This window comes from Alosa sapidissima, chromosome 13 (assembly GCF_018492685.1).
Source record: "Alosa sapidissima isolate fAloSap1 chromosome 13, fAloSap1.pri, whole genome shotgun sequence".
In the NCBI taxonomy this organism is placed as follows: Eukaryota; Metazoa; Chordata; class Actinopteri; order Clupeiformes; family Clupeidae; genus Alosa; species Alosa sapidissima.
Genome location: NC_055969.1, coordinates 9,137,232 through 9,151,959, shown reverse-complemented (window position 1 = coordinate 9,151,959; position 14,728 = coordinate 9,137,232). Strand labels below are relative to the sequence as shown.

Here is a 14,728-nt window from a genome sequence, read left to right as displayed (position 1 = left end):
CACTCACAATTTTGGTCGCCTTGCGGGTGAGGTGGGTGGTGTAAATGTCCTTCAGGGAGGGGAGTGAAGCACCAATGATCCTTCCAGCTGTGTTCACTATGCGCTGCAGGGCTTTCCTGTTGTATTCAGTGCAGCTTCCGCCCCACACAGCGATACAGCTGGAGAGGATGCTCTCAATGGTGCCTCGGTAGAATGTGGTCATGATGGCTGGTGGAGCACTTGCTCGCCTGAGTTTCCGCAGGAAGTACAGGCGGCGCTGAGCTCTCTTCGCCAGTGATGCAGTGTTGGTGGTCCAGGAGAGGTCTTCACTGATGTGCACCCCCAGGAATTTGGTGCTGAGTGGTTAGTGGTGTTCGTTGATTATTAACCCATTTAAGCCCAAATTTTTCCTAGACATGCAAATATGCAAATCATGTGTTATTAGCAACTAGGCATGGGCCAAATGATTCTATTCCGGGAATCAGTTCTTTCAGTTCCCTTCACCTTCACAAATCGTTCGTTTGATTCGTTCTTTCAGTTCCTTAAGTCAAAATATGCTTTAGAGCACCGTCTTGGTTGTCTTAAGTCAAATATCCTTTAAAACACCGTCTCATATGGTGTGTTACATCATTTATGTAAATATCAAGCTTAATATTAAGCACATAAGTGCCTTTTTTCATAAATATACTGAATGGAATTCAGTAAGAATCATATATGGCGTTTTTCCAAGTTCTAGCGCTGGCAGGCAGGCACGTTAGTAAAGCCAGGCCTTTCATTTGTTTACCCATAGCAACGCGGTTGCTACCTGCTGTTGTACTCCCATTCACGTTTTAGACTCGATACGGTCGAGGGAGATGATCGAAGCTCTGTTCGTTTGTATCTTTTATTACGTGACCATATTTTTGTATATTAAAAAGAACCAGTTCTCTTGTTTTGGGAATCAGTTCTCGTCGTTCACCTTCGGGATTCGTTCTTTCTGACCGAATCAGTCGCGAACTGCCCATGCCTATTAGCAACCCTTTAAAGTAATCAATAATTATTATTTTTTTAAAATGTAGAAAAGTAGATAAAAAAGTGAGTTTTATTACCGTGACCGTGTGAGTGTGTATGTCCGTGTATGTGTCTGAGTGTGTATATCTGTGTGTGTGAGTGTATATCTGTGTGTGTGAGTGTGTATGTCTGTGTGTATGCGTGTGAGTGTATCTGTGTGTGTGAATGTGTATATCTGTGTTAGGGATGTAACGGTATGAAAATTTAACCTCACGGTTATAGTGACCAAAATTATCACGGTTTTCGGTATTATCACGGTATTTCTAAAAGTGTGTTCAATATGTTCAGAAAGCACTGATTGGCCTAAGCTGAAATAGTTTCAAAAAGTGTCCCGTTCACTTTTTTTTCATGTTTAATTGGCTATGTGCTTATAGCTTAACTTACCCTACCATAAATTGGAGTTTGCTATTTCTGTTATTTGGATGCAATGAGTGAGACCAAAGTAAGCGTTCAAAATAAAACTTTAGGCTACTGTATTCTCCTGATAACTTGAGTGGAATGGATTTAATGTGGACGTGAACATAAAAAGAAGCAGAGTCGCTACATGATACAGTGCACATTTTGCGGTAAAAAAGTTCTGCCTTTTAAAATCAGGTGTAGCCTAATCCAAATCGTAGTTAAAACCATCAATTAGACAACAGAATCAGTAGGGTACCAGTTTTGTTCCATTGTACCAGGCCTACTGTATGTCAAAAGCAGGCTCGGATGAAGCTGGGAAGGATTAAACACGCGGTTTCCACACCGCGGTAATCAACAGTGATAATCTTGATGTTTGAATTGAAAACGGTAATTATTATCGTCAACATTTTTATCGCGGTTTACCATTATACCGGTAATCGTTACATCCCTAATCTGTGTGTGTGTGAGTGTGTATGTCTGTGTGTGTGTTTGTGTCTGTGTGTGTGTTAGTGTGTATGTCTGAGTGTGTATATCTGTGTATGTGAGTGTATATCTGTGTGTGTGTGTATGTGTGTATTTGTGTGTGTATGTGTGAGTGTGTATGTCTGTGTGTGTGTGTATCTGTGTGTGTGAGTGTGTATATTTGTGTGTGTGTGAGTGTGTATGTGAGTGTGTGTGTATGTCTGTGTGTGTGAATATGTGTATGTGTGTGTGTGTGCATGTGTGTGTGAGAGAATATGTGTGTGTGTGTGTGTGTGTGTGTGTGTGTGTGTATGTCTGTGAGTGTGTGTGTCTGTGTGTGTGAATATGTGAATATGTGTGTGTGTGTATATCTGTGTGTATGTGTGTGTGAGTATGTATGTGTGTGTGCATCTGTGTGTGAGTGTGTGTATGTTTGTGTGTGTATGTCTCTGTATGTGTGTATGTATGAGTATGTGTATGTGTGTGTGTTTGTAGGTGTAAAAGTATGTGTGCATCTAGATACAACATTCTATCCCACCGGTCACTATTGTGACCGTTAACATGTTTACTCATTCTGCAAACCCACCAAAGACATTTGAATAATTATAAATGTATATATCATAACTAGACACCTTAAAGACCATGTGTACAAAAATATTTGTCCTATGTTTATTTTAACATACTTTAAAAACCTTTTATTTGGGAGCTGTGAGGCAGTCATCCTCTTCTCAAGGTGCAACCAGGAAGTAAACAGCTCTGGTCATGTGACAATTTACTCAAAACATTTGACACTGCACACATTTCATTGAAACACTCTATTGTTTCAATATTTACTGAAAGAGTATTGGGATATTCCCCAGTTACAGTTTTAGAGGCTTATAAGTACATTTTTTTTTTTCGGTCATAATTGTGACCGATGGGGTGAAATGGGTTAAAATCAAATATATCGGCGCAATGTACAGTATGATTTCCAGCCGTCTTATTTGCTATTGTGGAACTATTTTTTCAGACACCTCACAACCGCGTAAAAACTTCCGCTCAATATTTGAGCCTGAAGCATAGACGGTGGCGCAGTAATATCAATGTGCAAAGAGTCTTCCAACAGAAATCAATGGGATTTTACAAAATGGCAAATAAAACACGACAGAAACTGTATTTCGCTGCGCTACTTGTTTTGGAACATCAACGAACCCCACTAACCACTCGGTGAGTTGCACAGTTTTGAAAATGAACGTTAAGAGTTGTTTTAGGACATGTTTGAGCATGCCTGTAGGCAGCCACTCTGACTAGTCAAAGGCGATTCAAAACGAGTCAGAAAAGTCGAGACAGGACCAATCGTCAAAATGTCGGGGTCCACCACTCTAGTTCATCCAAAACAAACCAGAAAAGGGACTCAAAGTGCTAAATACCGGAATTTTCAACACATAACCTTGGGTCCCCAAGGTCACTATCATCGAGTGATAAACTGATTTTTGGCTGATAACCATCTGAAAGATGTCTGTGTTACCCCCTCTTTAAAACAGGGATCCCTACAACAGTTCCTCTTAGAGTACTGTTCCCAGAGGCCTCACCCTTAGCATGACAGCTGTGAGCCGAGAAGATCACATCATCAATGGCGATGTGGGTCCTCTCTCCCCCTGCACCCTCAGCCTCAAACTCCAACTAAGATAGAGAGGGCAGCTCAGATGAAAATGACACACACACAGAGAGAGAGAGAGAGAGAGAGAGAGAGAGAGAGAGAGAGAGAGAGAGAGAGAGAGAGAGAGAGAAGTATTGACTTGCAGCGTGAAATGAAATTACTTGTTAAGTACTGGTATGTATCTGCATTTTGTCAGAGTGGCAGAATAAGAGTTTCACCCCATAGGTAATAAAACACTACCTGATAGTCCTTCTGCTGAGTGATGCTGATGTTGGCGTTGGCATGGCGCCACATGTCTCCCTGGTTGATGGTATTGGTGAAAATCTTTATCCGGTCCCCAGACTTTGGCTTCACATACACACTCAAAGAACCTGAGCAACCGAACAATCATACACAGTCATTTATACTACTGTAAAAAAAATAAACACCACAGCACACCAACAAACCTGGTCTGAAATGTATTGCACAAACAAACACTGCATGTGTGCAAGCATGATAACTAATGCATAGCACACCAGAAATACAGCTTTTAATTAAAATGAATATACTATAGCTTAAAGGGGTGGTTCAGGATTTTGGACATAGGACTTCATTTCCAAGTTAGCAAGTGTGATATTTATCAGTGGAGACCGTTTGCAACAGTTTCCTCCAGTCCTAGTTGCAGAGTTAGCGGGTGCTAGGCTAGCGCAAGTATGTGTCATCAGTATGTGTTAGCCTGCCACTAAAAACAGTCTTACCCACTCCACAGTACAGCCACAAATATCCCACTTGCTAACTTGGAAATGAGCTCCTATGTCCAAAATCCTGAACCACCCCTTTAATATAATAAATATGGCTGGGAAAATGGTATTTTATTATTGTATTATTCTATTTCTGTGTCTTTGTTACCAGGCTTTTCTCCTCCAGTGTGGTACCAAAAGTGCACACATTCAGTGTTTGAGGAGGCTGTGCGGACCGAGGAGGTGAGGGTGCTCACACTGGCCCGAGGAAGAGCGTCCGCTCCGGTGTTGGCCACCATGTAGAAACCTACAGGCAGTACAAACAACACACAACACACCCACATATATATACTGTATATATATAGAGAGAGAGATTAGCCTACTGTTAACTAAGTCATGTTTGCAATACTTTTGCCAAACTACAACAATGATGTAGGCTGATAATATAGTGGTATAGTGGTAATATTTTCATAAATTAGCATATGATTTATGATCTATGTTTGATGTGTTTCTGACCATTTTCTGTCTCCATGGTGTGGTCTGTTTTGGGTCCGTTGGGTCCGGCGCCGGCGCGCTGGTGTGCCCAGAGGGGAGAGCCAGTGCTAGTACTCGTGTAGCCACACGTCTGCCCCTCAAACGAACACAGGCTGGGCAGTGAGCACAGGCCCGGCACGATTGTAATGTCATCTATGGCCACAAGGCCATCAAAGGACAAACGCTGTGCTTCAAACACCAGCTACAGAAAGAGCAATGAAAGTACCACACTTTTATTATTTTGTTATTTTAATCATATCCATATTCATTAATCAATGACCATGATAAACTATCAAAAATGTTTTTGATGTTTATTGAATCCAGCCATAAAATGTTTCTGTTTCAATTTGACATCAATAACAGACCTAAGCTAATGTGCAGTACAGTGCATGCACACATTCTAGAGATCATTTCTTAATGTGTTATTTGATTGGGTGACCCTGTGGGATATTCGTTGTATATTCTGTGAGCTCTCACTTGGTAGGAATTGAGTGAAGAAGATACTGAGCACAAGCCCTCATGCCATCTATTACCATGAGCTCCTGAGCGAGCCCAGAGCAATTCCTCAGCGTCGTCCGCATGGAGCAGCTTCACATTCAGGCCACCTAGGAGGGGAACCGAGACACACGGATGAACCACATGTATGGATGAAAGGGTGGATGGATGGATAAATGGATGGATGGACAGTTAGCTGGGAAGGTAAAATGATGAAATGATAATATGTCCCCCTGCTTTTACGGTCCTCTCCATATTATCCCATAGTGTTCATGCATAGCTTACTCACATGTGCACACCACTAAAGCCAAACCAGTCGGGTTCAGGTGACTGATAAGTGTACACAGAGCCTCTTATGGTAGGAGACTCTCGACATTGAAATTACCATTTTCAACAACCTTGTTGGACCTCAGGCCATATATGGCTGCTTGTTTAGAGGTCTTATTGACCGAATGAATACCCACTAGCTCATTTTCTACATAACTGGAACCAAGAAGTTGTGTTTAAACTCTGCAGTGTGCAGCAGTGTGTTTTAAACCAGATCCAAAACCAGATAATATAAAGTAGTTCAGATGTCCTACTTCCTAACGTTAGCTCCACCTGCATCAGTAAACACTGATTCTATAAACTGAGTTCCTCGCTCTTCCAACAGATTTCCATTCTGAAGATGTAAGCTCCACTCCATTGTGGCTGTCATTTTGTAAACTGAGAAGAGCCAGAGTGTCTGTGAACTTTAGATGAGTATGTCAACCCTCTCTCCCTTCGTATGTGTATCCATGTATTTGTGTGTATGAACTCTGTCTCTGCCTGCATGACCTGCTTGTAAACATTCTGTCACTTTGTCAAGTGTGTATAGCAGTTGCACATATTGATATGTGGTTAAAATATATGCAGTCAACTCTTTCATCTAATGAAAGCACTAATGAACTGTCATGTTACATTCATTTCATAATATAATAGTGCAATAGGGCCACTTTTTAACATTACAGTTCAACTGTAAAGCACATTGTAGGGTAAGTAAATTCATATTAAATCTCCACCAAATATGACCCCATGATAGCTGAGACACTCTTTCAGCTAAAGAGTAAATGTGTACACTGCAAAAACTGCTTATCTAACAAAATCTAACCAAGTGTTATTAATCTTATATCAAGATAAAAAAAAACTAGTTGGTATTGTTTTCAGTATAAAGAGACTTACCTAGCGCTTTCTTGTGAAAACATTTGACTTAATTTAAAAAAAGATTGACTTATTTTAAGACATCTCATCCTGAAAACAAGCAAATTTGTCTGCCAGTGCGTCAAGCAAATTTGTCCTAAAAACAAGAAAATTTGTCTGCCAGTGCGTTGAGCAAATTTGTCTTGATAAGACTCCTTAAAATAAGTCAAAGTCTTCTTAAATTAAGTCAAAATGTTCTTTTGAGAGGGCGCTAGGTAAGTCTTTTCATACTAAAAACAATACCAAATAGATTTTTTAATCTTAATATAAGATTAATAACACTTGGTTAGAATTCATTTTTTGCAGTGTACAAATGACATGTGGTGCACAATATTTACTGTGTAATTGATTAAAACAATTGTAATTCACTTGACATTGTCACTGTAAGACATATGAACCATAGATGTCACAAGCACCCACAGAGGAACATCAAGGCCTTTTCCTATGGAGTGTGAATTGAGTAAGGAACTCTGATAACAACGATCTCATGAAACAACAAACTGTCGCAGTCAAAATCCACCGAGCTGCTGATCTGCAAGATCGCTCATGACTCCAGACTGTTCTGTGTATCCAGTGCTCTCCAGACTGCCAGTAAATCCTCCAGGATGGTCAGTTATAACAGAAACTTTCTAATGAGGAGACACAGTACTCAAAAAATCCTCCATAGAAATAGCCTACATAGGGTTAGATTGTAACGCCAATATGGCAGTTGTTTACACATACAGTATCCAGCCCCTTCCGCGGCAAAAAAGTCGACATGTGAATACATCGTGCCAATCATGTGTTGTGATCTCACCGCTGGAGCAAGGTTGGTGTCGTAAAGCCTTGTGCACGCACATTTCTGCCGAAATAAATGCCCGATAAGTGCCCAAAAAGCGTTACAATATGGACGCCAAGAGGAGGGACTTGCCTAAAAGGACATTGGTTATAATTTATAAAGATAGCTGTCCGCGGTTTCACGCAAGTCATCATTGCCCTTGAACATTTTTCAGCCGGTTAGATGCAACCAACTGGATTAACATGTATGGAGCCCCTAAGGGGGTATGAGCAAAAAAAAATCTAAAAGTTTAGTTTCATGTGCTCACGTGAAACTTTCATGTGCTCACCTGAAACTTTCATATGCGCACATGTACCCAGCGATCACGCGGCTTTTTTCTGGCATGTTTTGTCTTGTGTGTATTTTGTTCATTTGCTTGTTTATGTCTTGGTGTCACGTCGGGTACGCTTGCAAATACGCTGCTCTGTCCGGCATCTTTTGTCTTCTGCATGGAGTGCTTTTAGTGCACTCTGTGCATTGAAAAAACACTAGCCTATATTTGTTGGTCTGTAAATCACTTTGGGCCAGATGTATAAGTATAAGTATATATACTCTTTTGATCCCGTAAGGGAAATTTGGTCTCTGCATTTATCCCAATCCGTGAATTAGTGAAACACACACAGCACATAGTGTACACACAGTGAGGTGAAGCCCACACTAATCCCGGCGCAGTGAGCTGCCTGCATCAACAGCGGCGCTCGGGGAGCAGTGAGGGGTTAGGTGCCTTGCTCAAGGGCACTTCAGCCATGCCTACTGGTCGGGGTTCGAACCGGCAACCCTCCGGTTACAGGTCCGAAGTGCTAACCAGTAGGCCACGGCTGCCCCTACATACAAATGTACCTACATTTGCGAACGTAGCGTTATCAGAGTCATGGACAAACCGCAGATTGAGAACGCTGTCAGACCCAAGTTTATGTCGTATTTATCAAACTAGTGTAAACTGCGCCTTTCTTCACCTTTCTCCACCCATAAACGCAATTTACGAATGTCCCCAACTGAATGGCAGAGCCTATACAAGCTCAGTTGAATGAAGTTAACTGATGACAACATTAAAAAGAATCAAACGTTTAGCGATCATGAAATTATACCATACATGATAAGATGTCAACAAGCAGGGAGATAATGAAGATCAGTAGTTTTACTCAAAGTACTTGTGCACATATAGGCTATGGAAAATTGGTCAAATCTAGCAAGTAGGAAAGTTTAAGTGAATGACGTGAAAGTGAAAGTAAGACAGAAGTAAGAAAGAAGGTTGCTTTTGATAGTATAAATACTTACAAAACTGGTGCTCTAAATAGCGATTCTGTTGTCTTTGAAAGGTTTATTGACGCATTGAACTGCAATTTGGATTAACACCTGCTTTTACAAGGCGGAAGTATTTAGGCGCAGAATAGACGTGCGCTTTCAGGAGCAGTCTTTGTACATACCGCGGAATACATAATCAGGCGCTCTTTACGCTTCCCCTCCCATCTTTTTACGCTAAACTCCCACTTTCCCCTGGATCCTCCCATGAATGCATATGCATGACACGAAAAATGCAATTAGCCATGTTCAGCTCCCGCGACAGGCAGTTTGCGCTTTTACATCATTGCGGCCTGTTTGTACATACCTCGCAATGATTTTACACGCACGTTGCGAAATAAATACGCCTGAAGTGGGCGCAAACGCGTTAGTACATCTGGCCCTTTGTGCCATATGCTGGAAAAGTCCTATATAAATAAATTATTATTATTATTATTATTATTATTATTATTATTATTATTATTAATGCAGAGTTTTGGTTATTAATGCAGAGTAGTTTTGCCTATTAATACAGAGTTTTGGGCAGAGACTGTGCACTCACCTGTGTGTGGCCCATAAATCTTGTAGTAGAAGGACAGGCAGTAACTTTTGGTGGTGGTGGGCTGGGGGAATGAGAGCAGCCGGCCAGACAGGCCACGCAGAGATGGACTCCACAACTCTACCACCATACTAGACCCTTGAGAGAGAAAGAGAGAGAGAGAAAGAGTGGGAGGAATGAGAGAGACATTCATATTACATAATGACAACATACACAATTGCCATCTGATTACTTGTGTATTGTCCTGCAGGTTTGACTGTCTTGAAGGCTCTGGAAGGATCTGAGAACACTTGGAAGTGTGTGGCAATAACAACCCATGCTAAATATGCATTACCAACAGAAATGGTGTGATCCATCCCTGTCAGACGTTCCCAGTCATAGTTGTCGGTTTGATCCTGGTACCAACTACACAGATCCTCCTCAAAGTTACACGAAACTCCTGTGAAGAGGACAAGAATGTATCAGAGACAGACACAAAACACAATGTCACTTGATTAAACGGGCTCAGTGACTGTTCCAGTGCTGGAGGTGAAACAGCCACATTCAGCCCAAATCAGAACCTCACCTGTAGCCGTTGAGGTGATGCTGTCAGCGTGACAGCTGACAAAGAGGACATCTTTCACTGCAATCTGAGAGTCGTCGCTAAGCTGTTTGGCACGAGCTGAGAACTCAAGCTGAAAAGAGAGGGAGAGAGATAATACAAGAGAAATAAAAATGAATAAGTGAATGAATGAATGAATTATTTAATCAGTGGATCTACAGAGTGAAAGGAACACAGACAAAGGCATGCAAATACCTGCAATGCATACAAAGAGGTAAGTGCATCAACCAATTGTCAGTAAAAATCGGACATAAACAATCTGAGCCAGACTGGCAGTGCGGGTCTATACCTGGAAGCGATGGCTGCGAGCCCCAATGTAGACTGTGTGGTTCTGCCAGTCTCCAGCACTCTCCGAGGTCCTCCCACTAAACTCCCACAACTTAGGCTGGGGGCCTAGCACACTGTCCACTACACTCAGAAAGAGATCTCCTACAACAGGACAAAACAGACATATAAATCACACACACACACACACACACACACACACACACACACACACACACACACACACACACACACACACACACACACAGAGAAACACACTATGTCCACACAATATGAAAAAATATAGCCTAGAAATCCAGACGCACCCTAGCGGCAGCAAATTACATTTGCTTCCAGGTCTAGCAACTCTCCGTTGGCTTGTGAGCTCGAAAAATTAAACTTCTATCAGGCCAATCAAATCATGTATAGAGTCGTTAGGCAGGCTTAGCATAATGATTGATGGCAGAGTTGCAACGGTTTGGCTTGAATTCCCTGCTACTTGAAAACAAAGAAGATGGATGTTGCTGTTGGCCAACAGTGTGACACGAGTCAAGCTTGTTTTAAGTTGGCAAAAGTTTGAACTAGCCAACTAGCTCCGCTGGTGGGAAAACGCATGGGACTCAGCGCTGTCCTATTGCGTGCAGAGGGAATTTGAAAGACAACCATATGTACACATCTACACCAAGTGTGTGTGTGTATAATACATATGAACATCTGAACCAAGTGTGTGTGTGTGTTTTGGGTAAAGTTGCATACCAATGCGCGGGTTTTTGCCTGTGAGACGGTAGGAGAAGGAGAGAGAGCAGGAAGGGCCAGAGGGACCCAGAAGAGGAGTACGGGTCTGGGCCTCACTCAGCTGCTGACCAGGGGCCGCCACGACTGACAAGTACTTCGCTAAACACACACACACACAGAAATACACACACACACACACACACACACACACACAGCCAGACAGACAGATACATAAATACATGATTAATTAATTTGTACAACATTTTGTATTTACAGGTATATGCTGTATATGCAGCTGTAAAACTCTAGAATGTGTAGTTTACACAGGGGGAGTATTGCAAGGAGTTAAGAGACACAGTTCACCTCCAGTGTCAGAGGTCAGCATCCAGCCCTGACTGCCAATGCTAGTGTCTGTCCAACCAGAGCTGCCCTGGGCATAGGAGAAGTCCCCTGTGCGCACACACACACAAGATACATGCATATATGAACACAGGTTGTTTAAATTAAGGATCAGGTACGGCGGTAAATACACACACACCACACACACACACACACACACACACACACACACACACACACACACACACTTATAAGATACATGCATATATGAACACAGGTTGTTTAAATTAAGGATCAGGTACGGCGGTGAATACACACACACACACACACACACACACACACACACACACACACACACACACACACACACACACACACACACACACACACTAACCACACTGTGCTTCATCCTCGTTTCCTGGGCAGTCTGGTTGAAAGTCACAAAACAGCTCGAGTTTACTTGTGCATGGATTAGGCGGGGGTTTTGGAAATACTGGTTTTGGGGCAGTATCTGTAAAGATAGGCACACACAGGCACACACACACACTTAATGACTATGTCCCATTATGCCACACACATGCACAAACAGAAACACAAATCCACTGTATCTAACATTTAAATATGCAGATTTAGCATCAGTTACTAAATACAAAGTCACTATACGGTCTTCTGTAATTTTAGTGACATTTCTAACTTGGTACAGTAGGGGGTGCTCACAAAGCATGCAGACACTCTCATTAAGCAGGAGAGAAGTGTTGCCAAGAGAGTCATGTTGTGCTTTAATCTATCTAAGCATCATGATAAACTCCAAGAGGTAGGGTCTCTTTTCTTTTTCTTTATGTCAGTCATATGATGCATGCAAAAAGACAGACAAAATCTTTATGCCAAGAGTCAAATTGCAAATTGGACATGGTTGGCACAAACTTTTTTAAGTATGTTTTGGGCTTTTATATGCCTTTAATTAAAAGGACAGTATAGTGACAGGAAGTGAATGGGAGAGAGATATGGGGTGGGAGTCCAGCAGTCAAGCCTGAGCATGGGTGTGGAGGACGGAAGGCTGTGAGCTGAGCACTCACCGTTTGACCTGCGGCAGCCAGGCGACAGCATGATGCTGTCTACACCAATGCCCCCATACTCCCGGTCTCGGATCGCACCAACAAACAAAATCTACCGCATGTGAAAGAAAAAGTTATTGAGTAATAAGGACAGCAGTATGTTCCTCAGAAAGCTTGTTCTAGTAAACTTTAGATTTTCTCAGTTTGGAGAACTGTTGAGGAAAACCCCTCCTGCTTTAAGCACATCTATGTTTTAGATAATGAGTTTAATAAAGCCATGTTCCAAGCATGCTCTGTTTTCCAAGTGCTCACCTGAAAGGTGCTGTTGACAACGAAGTCCACCTTGGCGCGGACCCACAGGTCTCCCAGTGAACCACCGCGCTCCCACACAGGGTTGATCTTCTCCCCGGCAACCAGCACGGACAGACCCCCACTGCGTGGGCCAAACTGATGTGTGTACATCACCATCTATAAACCCCAACACACAGACATACTGTTAGATACAGTAGAGGCCATACTGTACACACACAGGTGCAATACATGGAACGTTTTGGCAAACTCATGCACTGGGTATGGACAAGCACATGCAAAATCAAATGCTTAGAACTTATTCAGAACAGGTGTAAGTGCTTGAAATGTAAACATTTTGTAACTTTGTGTGGGAATAGCAGGTGCAGAAAGACAATATTCCCGCACACAGACACCTACACTCACACACACACACACACACACACACTCACACACACATACACACATAAACAGATTCACCTTGTTTCATAATACATTTGAATGTACAGTATTCCCCTGAACTATACAGTATGTGAAATGAAAAGTCACATTGACTGACTGTTCACCTTGCAGGGGTGTGTGCTATTGGTTGGTTCAAGTAGAGGACTGTGAAATGATGACCAGTCTGCCATTAGTGTGGTCCAGTTGTCAGGCTTCGTCACATAAAGGAATTTACCTGAGAGTAGCAAACAGTAATGATGATAAATATCAACATATTCAAACAGGCCTGGCTGACCATCACTTACAGATTAGAATGAATTATAAATGACTGTCTATAAATGTCTAAATCTACAAATTACCAATTTATTGTCACCTAAAATAAAAATAGTCCTGATGAGAGTTTGTCTAGCGTATGCATGAGGATCTGCTCACCTGAAGCTGTGTTGTTGGAATGATCTCGTCCGGGGCCCCTCAATGGATCTGAGAGGGAGATGTCCGCCTGAGATGAAACTGACCACCTGAGAGGCGATAGGGTTCTCAAGTCCCACTCGCATAGATCTTTCTCAAAGTTACAGAACCAGTAGCCACCTGCACTAGTTTGAGGACCACAAAGCAATGCAAAAAGCACAATGAGGGTGGGAGAAGAGATACTGTATGATACAAGATCCCAAAGAATATATGAGTCTCATACAGGCAGAATCATAGTCCATTTCATTTATACACCACATAGAACATGAATTCTTTGATGGAGAATTTCATACACAGTAATTCATTTTCAAGTATAAATGTTTTGTCTATAATTTTGAGCTGATTTTCAGAGCAATACATTTAAACAGAGGGAGCCATTGTTTTCCCTGGACATGCTCATGCAGCATTGGTGTTCTGCTCTGCCTGCTTATACACAAAGGACATCCTAATAGTCCTTGTTTCGAGACTCTGTCCCGCTCACCGCACGTCTCCTCGTCTGACTCATCGCCGCAGTCATCTGTACCGTCACAAACCTGATGCCCCTCCACACAGCCGCCCCTTCGGCACTCAAACCAACCCAGTGGACAGCCCGGGACTGAGCCTGAGTCTGCCCCCAAGAGGCAGGGAGAGAGCAAATAGACAGATGGGATCAAAGGGTAACAGTAGAGCTAATTATGTGGTTTACAATACAAACAAAAACTGAATAGAACTGAAACTGAATGATTAGAACCCTAATTCTAAAGATGAGCAAAGTCTTAAGACTTCAATGTCTGGGCACACATTTCAAAATATATAGACAATGAGGATTATGTTGGGCACATGCATTTGACACTTAATAACACTTTGTCTATTTTCAAATTAGGGCCCATAGTATGAATGACTGCATAGATAAAAATGACTGCATTAATGAATGAATGAATGAATGAATGAATGAATGAATGAGTGAATGAATGAGTGAATGAATGGCTCAATAAAAAGTGAAACCCTTCTTTTCTCCAGGGCTCTTACTCGGCAAAGTACAGTCTCGGAATTCCAGCTGATCCACGGCCACGTCTCCACGGCGACCCTGGCTCCGAGTTGAGTGCAGCTGGATGAAGAAGGGGGTGGGAGTGCGGCCCAGGAACACACTGGCCTCCCTCCACCCACGGATGCTGGTGCTCTCTGGCCTCCACACCACGGCCTGCTGGTTATCTTGCCCCAAAATGGATGCCCAGAGGGGGGCACCCTCAAAGCCTGTGTGGCCTGGGGGAGAGAGAGGTAAGAAGTGGATGAGTTTTGGTTGTCCTTATTCAAGGCCGCTCTGTAAGTATAAATCACTAATATAGCCTGTATTTGTTCAGTCTTTCTTTCTACTCCACTCCTCTTTTCCTGCTTTCCAAATATCA

The 14,728-nt window shown here is 42.4% G+C and overlaps 1 protein-coding gene across 1 annotated transcript in view; it reads right to left on the bottom strand.

Annotated features, from left to right (window-relative positions):
* The window catches only part of mamdc4 (MAM domain containing 4), a 32,516-nt gene that overhangs the window by 11,802 nt on the left and 5,986 nt on the right, over nucleotides 1-14,728 (bottom strand). The window contains exons 5-22 of the mRNA XM_042060085.1: nucleotides 14,352-14,585; nucleotides 13,825-13,950; nucleotides 13,308-13,463; nucleotides 13,001-13,110; nucleotides 12,459-12,614; nucleotides 12,168-12,258; nucleotides 11,486-11,602; nucleotides 11,116-11,202; nucleotides 10,774-10,911; nucleotides 10,043-10,182; nucleotides 9,718-9,826; nucleotides 9,487-9,591; nucleotides 9,156-9,290; nucleotides 5,260-5,387; nucleotides 4,765-4,984; nucleotides 4,418-4,555; nucleotides 3,770-3,900; nucleotides 3,462-3,552 (exon numbers count right to left, since the gene is read on the bottom strand). Of these exons, the coding sequence (XP_041916019.1) occupies nucleotides 3,462-3,552; nucleotides 3,770-3,900; nucleotides 4,418-4,555; nucleotides 4,765-4,984; nucleotides 5,260-5,387; nucleotides 9,156-9,290; nucleotides 9,487-9,591; nucleotides 9,718-9,826; nucleotides 10,043-10,182; nucleotides 10,774-10,911; nucleotides 11,116-11,202; nucleotides 11,486-11,602; nucleotides 12,168-12,258; nucleotides 12,459-12,614; nucleotides 13,001-13,110; nucleotides 13,308-13,463; nucleotides 13,825-13,950; nucleotides 14,352-14,585 (2,412 nt within the window). The remainder of the gene's footprint in view (nucleotides 1-3,461; nucleotides 3,553-3,769; nucleotides 3,901-4,417; nucleotides 4,556-4,764; nucleotides 4,985-5,259; nucleotides 5,388-9,155; nucleotides 9,291-9,486; nucleotides 9,592-9,717; nucleotides 9,827-10,042; nucleotides 10,183-10,773; nucleotides 10,912-11,115; nucleotides 11,203-11,485; nucleotides 11,603-12,167; nucleotides 12,259-12,458; nucleotides 12,615-13,000; nucleotides 13,111-13,307; nucleotides 13,464-13,824; nucleotides 13,951-14,351; nucleotides 14,586-14,728) is intronic.